General features: G+C 47.1%; 1 protein-coding gene across 1 annotated transcript; it reads right to left on the bottom strand.

Annotated features, from left to right (window-relative positions):
- Positions 1-224: 224 nt before the first annotated feature.
- Positions 225-1,157, bottom strand: LOC308048923 (olfactory receptor 14A16-like; the record flags this gene model as incomplete). The annotated part of the gene is made up of 1 exon (XM_080358250.1): positions 225-1,157. One exon carries the CDS (start codon positions 1,155-1,157, stop codon positions 225-227), a length of 933 nt encoding a protein of 310 aa, XP_080214376.1.
- Positions 1,158-10,417: the final 9,260 nt, after the last annotated feature.

Here is a 10,417-nt window from a genome sequence, read left to right as displayed (position 1 = left end):
AAACATGGACATCTGACCTACTCATTAGTTGTGCTGCCAGGGAGGGACAAAGAACCTCTTCAAGCTGAAGTGAGAAGCCAGTGCTGGAAATGGTGGATGTGAGAGACCAGTCCGTGACGACTGACCTGCAGCAGGTTCTCTAGGGTGTCCAGTGGACATGGGCACAAACACTCAGTGAGAAATTTATTTACATTATCTATGCTATGCCGAAGATTATGGGCAGTTTATTGCTTCATGAAACAGCCATTCATTAGTTGCCACACTGAATCCTTGATCTCCTTGTTCCTCATACTGTAGATGAGGGGGTTCACTGCTGGAGGCACCACTGAGTACAGAACAGACACCACCAGATCCAGGGATGGGGAGGAGATGGAGGGGGGCTTCAGGTAGGAAAATATGATAGTGCTGACAAACAGGGAGACCACGGCCAGGTGAGGGAGACACATGGAAAAGGCTTTGTGCCGTCCCTGCTCAGAGGGGATCCTCAGCACAGCCCTGAAGATCTGCACATAGGACAGCACAATGAAAACAAAACAGCCGAATGCCACTGAGAAAGAAATCACAAGAACCCAGACTTCCCTGAGGTAAGTGTCTGAGCAGGAGAGCTTGAGGATCTGGGGGATTTCACAGAAGAACTGGTCCACAGCATTGCCCTTGCAGAGTGGTAGTGAAAACGTATTTGCTGTGTGCAGCAGAGAATAGAGGAACCCAGTGGCCCAGGCAGCTGCTGCCATGTGGACACAAGCTCTGCTGCCCAGGAGGGTCCCGTAGTGCAGGGGTTTGCAGATGGCAGCATAGCGGTCATAGGCCATGATGGTGAGGATAGAATACTCTGCTGAACCTAAAAAGACAAAGAGAAACACTTGGGCAGCACATCCTGTGTAGGAGATGGCTCTGGTGTTCCAGAGGGAATTTGCCATGGACTTGGGGACAGTGGTTGAGATGTAGCCCAGGTCAATGACAGAGAGGTTGAGCAGGAAGAAGTACATGGGGGTGTGCAGGTGCTGGTCCCAGGCTATGGTGATTATGATGAGGCCGTTGCCCAGGAGGGCAGCCAGGTAGATGCCCAGGAAGAGCCAGAAGTGCAAGAGCTGCAGCTCCCGTGTGTCTGTGAATGCCAGGAGGAGGAACTGGGTGATGGAGCTGCTGTTGGACATTTGCTGATTTTGGCTATGGGGGCTATCACAGAAGAAAAAGACAGTGAGAATTTTTGGGAGATTTCTCTGAGCAAAGTCTAAGCCATTTCTCACACACCCTCCCCCTGCTCCACACCCCCTTGTCCTTTTCCAGACCTTCCCTCAGCTCCGTGTCTGAGCCCTGGGTGGTGCTGGCTGGAGGTGCCGTGAGGAGCAGGGCCTGTGCCCGCTGGCTGCTGAGGAGTCAGCCCTGCTCTGCAGCAGTGGGGTCATGGGAACGGGGGCAGGGGACAGTCCTGGGGTTCAGCTTTGTCACATGAAGCTGCTCCTGGTGCAGAAATACCTGTCAGCATCTGCACTCCCAGGGATAAGGAAAAGAGGTGGCAGAAGGCATTTTGAGAGGTTTGGGGTTTTTTACAGCTCCTTCTCCCCTCTCACCCTGGGGAATATTCTTGGATGTCAGAAACCATCAGCATTTCTGCTGCACTCAAGGAAAACAGAGCGAGTCCTGCAAGGCAAGAGGCTGCCTGTGGCTTAGTACAGAGTGAGGGGAGCTGGTCTGTCCCTTTTTCTTGCTCCAGCTGCCCTGGGCTGGCACCTTTCTGAGATGGAGGGTGATCACACTCCCATGTTACCCTGAAGAGCCACCAGACACTGCTGAGAGCAGAGGGATCCACCTCAGACCACTACACATCTCACTGTTTTCTAAGGTCTCAGCAGCTCACATTTAGCCCAGGGCAGAAGTAGCTCATTTCACAAACCAAACAGCATTTTGACTGTCGCACCATTTCTGTGCTTCTCCTTGAGACTTTCAGATAACACAGATGCTATAGGATGGGTTTGCATCCCAGAGGGGAGCTCACAGCTGGGATGTAAACCTCATGCAGATAGCCAAGTGTCTGAATGATGGCATTTCATTCAGGGAGATTCAGCCCCACAGACTTCATTGCCCACACCCCACAGGTCAGAGCAAAGCTGGGACACGTGTGCCCATGGACACACCTGCAGGAAAGGACCCACAAGATCAGGCTGTGACTCTACAGCTGAAACTGCCATCCCCAGAGAGCCTGACAGCAAGAACAAGATCCCAACAGCAGTGACCCAGAGCAGGGGAGCAAGAAGGAAAAATCTGGTGAGGGTGGGTGTGAGAGAGGCCAGGGCAGGGGCAGCCGGGCACTCAGACAGCGTCACCCTTCCCCAGCTGTGCAGCCACCTCCCAGACACCAACAGTGCTGGGCAGCTGCTCTCAGCCCCTGTGCTCTGCAGAGGAACTGGAGCTCTGGCTGCACAGGAGCTGCTTCATGCCTTGGAGCCCCCGGCCCTGAGGGCAGAGGCTTTGCTGGGTGGGAGAGCAGGCGAGGGGGCTGCTCAGAGGAGGGATCTGCACTGCAGGGGGTCAGTCAGAGATTTCTACATCCTCCCTCCCACAAGAGCTCTGGTTTGTCTCCTCCTTCCCAGATCATGTCCCTGCTGCCAGGAGATTTTCCTCCTGGGAGGTGATTCCCTGTCCCATGTCTTTTCCCTGTCAGTGCTCACAGACCCCATCCCAAACTCTGTGCCCTCACCCTGGCCCTACAGACACCTGCCTGTTTGCAGGGCACCGCCTGGGAGCATCTTCCTGTTGAAAACAAAGACAGGTGGGTGATCCTGCTGGGTCCAGCAAAGGCGATACTGCATCTGTCCATGGGCAGAGGAGTGGATGAAGGCTCATCAGGAGGCTCCTATCAGACCTACTGACGGAGTTACAGCTGAGTGGTGTCCATGACTTGTTCAAGTATGAGAGCTCCTTTTCCGTTTCTCCTCTCAAATTCCCCAAGAGAAACAAATTGAAAATAAGGACTTGGGAAAGCTCCTTAGCTTTACTGTAATCTCTTCCTTTACCTTCTCCTTGAAACAGCTCATTAGAAATGTCCCTCTGAAGGTGCATCAGAGAAACTCATCTCTATATAACATGTTTTCTCTACACTGGAGAAACTGCAACGTCCCTCCTGACAGATGCCACAGCTTGTGGAATGTTCCAGCTTTAGCATCTCTCCAGGAACTGTAGTTGAATTGGGCTGTAGCCAGAGACTTACTCTTTTCAGGGCTGTGAAGATTTCTCTCCCAGTGATGTCTCAGCATCCTCCACCCCATGTTGTCTTTAACCTCTCTGTGCCTGTCTCCTGTGCCCTCGGTGCTGCAGGCAGAGCCCTCAGCCCTGCTGCGTGTGCAGAGGAGCTGCTCCTGGGCAGAGCTGTCTCTCTGCAGCGCTGCCGCTGCCATGAGCTCCCTGTGTCCCAGGAGCCCAGCCCAGCTCACAGCACAGGAGCAGCCCATGATGTCCCTTTCTCTGTCCCCTCTGGGCTCCTCCAGGTGTCCCTGGGACACCTGCTGTGAAACAGCCTCAAATCATCACTGATGTTCCCTCCTTATGCTGGGCAGAAACACTTATTTCCAACAGTGTATTTTCCCTCTCAAAGTTACCTCGAATTATCGTCTTTTTTTTTTTTTTTTTTACTTTTTTATGACTTATTATTAGTCAGGACACCCAGAAAGTGACAGGGAGGGATCATCGTTACCCGTGCTGAAGGAAGGGATTCAGCTGAGTCAGTGGAGGCTTTTCCTCCTGCATTTCTATTCCCAGCACTTGAAGGACACTCAGCTCTGCCATCCCTGCCACACACCTACAGGAGGTGGGATTCCTTCCTCTTGCCTTTGTTTAGGAGCTCTCAAAATAGACACACAAAGAAGCATGTCAGCCTCTTTTCTCCACTCCTGGGCTAATTAAGGGAGACAGAGGCAGGAGTGAGATGTTCAGCTGCAAGTAACTGGTGACATTTATGTTTCCAGAGGTGGTACCAGATACATTGCAGGTAACTGAAAGGTCCTATGGACAAGTTCATAGAGACAGGGTGACATCTTGGGGATCATACATGAGCCTGATGGGAAAGTCCTTTGGCCAAATGAAATGACAGCTCATGTCCAAGTAAAAGCCAAAAGGCCCTTTTCCTGCTCACTATAGTTATGGCAGTTTATGTTGGAGTGCACAGGAATGGTTACAGTCCTGTACCATAGGGCCAGCTCGTTCTCTCTCATGTCCATCAGCTGAATTTACAAGCTCTCCAGTGACTACATTGGCAGTTGTCCCATGGTCATCCCCACATTGCCTGACAGAACACAGGGTAGGTGTTCCATTTCATGTTCCAATTCAGGCCCGCATGAGAAGCCAAGGCTGACATGGACCACACAGGACCTACAGGAAATCCATTCCCATTCAGGGAGGTGCATCACAGCTACCCCAGACAGCATTGCAGAATGTGATTTATTGCCTGTGTATCTTTGACTGATACAATCAGTCCAAGGTATCAGTCATCAGATGTCATCAGAAAAGCAAAGTTGGTCTCTTCTCTACCCAACAGCTGCAGGCATTGCATGGACAAGCAGCACATCACACAGGGATCTTCACTCAGTCTCGATACAGTCAACGAAAAGACCAAATACTTTCACAATATGCCTGGATACATCTTGTTTTCAAGAACAGCGTCCTCCAGGCACAGCAATGGTTCATATCAAAACACAATTAAAACTCCAAAAGGAATTGAAGGTCATCAAGATAAGCTGTTGCTATTCCAGAAACAGCTAAAGAAGAATCCTAAATACTGTGAGACTACTACTGAATTTAGTAAGACAAGGTGTAGGTAGACCTAAGATGTCTCCGTGTCTTTGCCTCAGTTGTCAGCAGCAAAGTCTTCCAGGCCTTTGTGCTTCCAGGCAGGACTCTGGAGGGCAACAGCTGTGGTGGATGGGGATCAAACCAGGGTTTTCATGAGCAAACTGCAGCCTTACCAGCCCTTGGGACCAGAGGGTTTGCATCCAAGAGTGCTGGGAGAGTGTTATTTCCCAGTTGATGCTGATCTGGTATGAACCCAGAAAGAAATGCACTCAGACTCTGAGGTACTGTTTAAAATGCTGTTCATTAGGTCTGGCTCTACAAGAGGGGTATCACAGAGGCAATCTGTGTCACTCTAGATGGTGGAAACCCAGGTGGTGTAGCAGTGAACAAACTTCTGAACATCCACTACCAGGAGGAGCCCCATGTCTTGTCAAAGCACTGTGACATTTTTGGATTATATGAGGTGAGGTGGGACAGCTTGCTGAGCTGTGGTGTTTCAGCTGAAGGATACAGGGTCTGCTGGAGAGAGTCTCAGGGAGGATGAGGACAGAGGGATCCCCCTGTGTGAAGGATCAGCTCGGATATATGGAGCTCCTCAATGACATGGGCAACGGGTTGATTTATCTTGTGTGAGTGAGGATGACAGAGAACTTGGTCAGGATGACACTGTTTTGGCAGTGAGCACTTTGAAACTGTGATAGAAGAATTCCCCCATGGATACCGATGCAGAGTGTCTCCTGAGGAGGTGTGGACAGACAGGAAAAGCAGATTCAACTCCAGCAGGTCCCCACCACAGATGACCTGTGTCCATCAGCGCCAGCCCCTCTCCTCAGACCAGAACAAGAGTCCTGCTCCAGCAACAGAGCAGCCCTTCTCTTACTCCCTCTAGCCCAGTGGGACAGGAGAGGGACTCAGGAAAGAAATGAACATCTTGGGTTAAAATGAAGACAGTTTAATGAGACAGAAAGGCAAAACAATAACAACAGCAACAATAGCAACAATAGCAACAATAGCAACAATAGCTACAATACATATAATATAATAATGATAATAAATAAAATAATTATAGTAATAGTAATAGTAATTATAATAATAAAGATGGCAGTAGTAATAGTAGTAATTGCAAAAATGGTAATAATAATAACAGGAGATATAAACCACGTCATGCACAATGCAATTGCTCACAACCCATTGAGTGACACCCAGCCAGATCCCAAACAGCTGTCCCCCAGATAACTTTTCTCTAGTTTACACACCAAGCATGACATCATATGGTGTGGAATATCCCTTTGGCCACTTGGGACAGCTGTCCTGCCTGTGCCCCTCCCAGCTTCTTGTGCATCTCCAGCCTCCTTGATGAAAAGTCCTTGGTTTGGTATAAACATGGCTTAGCAACAACCAAAACATCCCTGTGCTATCCACATTCTTCTCAGATTAAATCCAACACACCGCACTCTACCAGCTACTAGGAAGAAAATTAACTCTCTCCCAGCTGAAACCAGGACAGTGCCCCCCCCTTATTCTGTACCATCTGTGTTGTGCCCGGGTCCCACACTCTCCAATACATTCCAGTTAATCAACAGCACTTTCCTGTCTCTGGATATACACACAGATCTCATTCCTCAGTCTATAGGCCATGCCTCTAAAATGTCCAATGAGTTCATGTGGTCCATGGCTTTGGGCTCCAGGGGTCATAAGAGTCTTTCAGGACAGGAGAGATGGTCTTTGCAGTTGGACTGTTGTGTCCTGTGTCCAGAGCTCGTAGCTGGTGTATCTGTCACAGCCAGGGACAGTGTGTGAGTCTGGGTGGGCAGCGAGTGGCACGTCAGGGAGATCCTCTGACAGTGCCTGGCAGCTCCACTCCTCTCCAGGATGCATCTGCCACTGCTGTTGGGACAGCGCCAGGCAGATCAGTCACAGACGTGTCCCTGTCTTTTGGACGTGTGCGACCAAGAAGGGAGCTCTTCATCCAGGCCTTGGTACCTCACAAATCCCCCTGGGACCCTGATATAAACCCCAGCCCTAACCACTTCCACTGACACTACTCCCTAAGACCTAACCCTAACACTTATCCATCCCTTACCGTAACTCTAATCCTAACCCCTGCACTTAAAACTTACCCTAAACCTATCATTCACCTAAAACTAACCATAACATTAACCCAACCACTCTAACCCTACCTCTTGCACAAAATCTAACCTAAACCAAACCCCCCAACCCTAAAACTAACACTAACTCTAGCCTTACCCTAACTCTTACCTGAAATATCACCCTAATATGACCTCTAACTCTAACCCATAAACCTAGCCTAACCCTAAAACTAACCCTAACCCATCATACTAACACCAGCCTTAAACCAAACACTAACCTGAACCAAGCCCTAACCCTACATCCTAACCTGCAACTCTTACGACTGACTCTAACCCTAAACTAATCCTAATTCAAACCCTAACCCATTATCCTAACCCTAAAGCTATCCCAACCGCTAACCCCTAAACCTAACCCCTTAACACTAATCCTAACGACTTACACTAACACTACCCCTTAACCACTAACCAGAATTGCAACCCTTAATGCCAACCCCAACCTCCATCTCCAATATAAATCTAAAACCTCACTCTGACCATTCCACTAACACTACTGCCTAACACTAACGCTAACCCTAATGCTAACCCCATCCCTATCTCCAACCTAAATCTAAAGCTAAAACGTAATCATAACTCTAACGCAAAACACCAAACTAACCCCTAACACTAACTCCAACCCTACATTCTAACCCTCTTCTAAACCTAAATCTCATACTTACCCATAATCCTAACTCTAACCCTAACCCTAGTCCTACCCTTCAACCCTAATACTAAAACCTAACCCTAACTGCTTACACTAACACTATTCCCTAACTCTGAAACCTAATCCTTAGCCCTAACACTATGTCCTAACACTAATCTAATCCTAACTGTAAACCTAACCTTAACTGTAAATCTAGAACTAACAACTAACCCTAACTCTAACCTGAACACTAACCAAACCCTAAATGTAAATCCAAACTACATCCTAACTCCGAAACATAACACTACTCCCTAACACAAACATGATAACCCTAATGCTGACCCCTAACACTAACTATAACCTTCATGGTAAGCCTAAACTCTAACACTAACTCTAACCCTAACTTGAAACCTAATCCTAACACTAAACCTAAACCTTAACCTTAACCTGACCATAACCCTATCACTAACCTAACTTTAACCACAACCCTTAAACCAACCTAACCCAACACTAACCCTAACATGAAATCTCACCCTAACCTGACCTCTAAACAGAATCCTAACTCTAACTCTAACTCTAGCCTCACCCCTAAACCTAATCTCCTATGCTAATCTTAACTATTTACAATAACATTTCTCCCTAGCCATGAACCCGAACCCCTATCTCCAACAGAATTCTAAAACCTAAGCCTAACCACCCTTTCTAACACTACTGCCTAACCCCTAAACTTTAATCTAACCCTTACTCTAATCCTAATTATATTTCCTATCCCTAACTCTAACCCCAACCCCTAAATCTTACCCCAAGCCCCAACTCCTACACCTAAGCTACTCCTAACTATGTCCACTAATGCTACTCCCTCAACCCTAAGCCTAACCCTAAATTCTACCCAGTTCTCTTCACTCTAATGGAACACTAATGCAAACCCCTAGCTCTAACTCCAACTCTAAACCTAATGCTTAGCCTTCTTACTGTAATCACAAATCTAAGCCTAAACCTAAAACCAAACTCTACCCCTAACCCAAACCCAAATGCCCTAACCTTAATTCTAACCCTAATCAAACCCTGACACTACCCCTAACTCTAACCCTAAACCTGACTCTAAACATAACCCCAGCCCTACCTCCTAAAACTAACCGCTAACCCTAAACACTTCCACTGACACTACTCTCAAACTCCAATACTAATCAAATCCTACCCCTAGTACTTGAACACCTAACCCAAACCCCAATGCAAACACATACCCAAACCTCAAACCCTACCTCTCAGACTAATCCCTAGCTCCTAACTCTAGCACTAACCATAACTCCTAACCCTAAAGCCTAACTCTAACACATAACCCTAATCCTAAACCTCATCTAACTCTAACACAGGAATTCTAACCCTAACTCTGACCCCTTGCCCTACCATTAATCCTGTTTCTAACTCTAAATGTAACCCTTCCCCCTAGCCCTAGCTCAAACCCCTAAGCCCAAAATCTAACCCAACCCCCTAATTCCTAAGCCTAACCCTACCTGTAACTCCTAACACTTACCTTTACCCTAAATCTAACCCTAGACCTCAACTCTACCACGTAACCCTAACCTAAACGTCATATAACCCAAACACAAACTCCTAACCCTAACCCTTAATGATATACTCTAACCTCTTCCCAAAGTTTAATCCCAGCTCTAAGACTAACTCTAACCCAAAACCTGACCCATAACCCTCACTCTAAACCCTAACCCCAAACACTAACCCTAGCCATGCTCCATAAGCCTATCCCAAACTCTAACCCTAACTCTGTCCCCTGACCCAAAACCTTATCTAACACTAACCCTCAACCTTATCTAAACCCTAACCCTCATCTAAATGCTAAACCTAAACCAAATTCTAACCCTAACTCTCAATCTAACCCTAACTTAACCCTTAAATTAAGCCCTAATTTTTACCCTAACTCTAACCTTTACTGTAAATCCTAACCCTAAGTCTAAACCTGAAACCTAATGCTAACTCTAGCCCTAACCAAAGCCCTAACACCAAACCCTAACAATAACCCTAATCTAACCCTAAGCCTAACTATAACCATAACCCTAAGTCCTAACTGCTTACTATAACCCTGTCCTTAACTCTACTTCTAACTCTAACCACAAAAACAAACCCCTAACACTTATTCTAAACCTAACTCCTAAACCTTAACCCCAACCCTAGCCTGCAAGCCTCATTCTAAACCTCATACTTACTTTAACAATAACCCCTACACCTTAACACTAACCCAAATCCTATCCCTACAACTAAAATTAATTCTTTTCCCTAAGGCTAAGTCTAACCCTGCCTCTAATTAGGACTCAAATACTAACCACTAACCCTAACCACAAACCCTAATCCTAACTAGAACCCTAACCCCTAAACCTACCTGTAATCTTATCCTAACCTGAAACCTTACCTAATGCTAACTCTAACTCTACACCCAAACCCCTAACGCTTATCTAAGGCTCACCATACACCTTATCTAAACCTAACACTACTCCTAATCCCTAACTGGTAACTCTAATCCTGACGTTGTGCTTTACCCAAAGCCCTATCCCCAAATCTGACGAAACACTAGCCCCCTCTGATGCTAATACAAACCTAATCCTAACTCTAACCTGTAGCACTAGCTCTCAGCCTAACATATCCTCTAACCCTAGCCCCTAACCCTAACACTGAAACCTAACCCTAAACACTAATCCTAACTCTAAACCTAACTAATACACACTAGCCAAGAAACCATAATCAACAAATGATAACCCTAACCAAAACTCTCATCCCGGTCCTAAATGCTAACCCCACCTCTACCCCAAATTCCAACCCTTACTCTACCCATCGCTCTAACACTAAC

This window comes from Nesoenas mayeri (genome assembly GCF_963082525.1).
Source record: "Nesoenas mayeri genome assembly, chromosome: 23".
Taxonomy (NCBI): domain Eukaryota; kingdom Metazoa; phylum Chordata; class Aves; order Columbiformes; family Columbidae; genus Nesoenas; species Nesoenas mayeri.
Note: the sequence above shows the minus strand (reverse complement) of the source record. Positions and strands in the feature narration are given on the sequence as shown.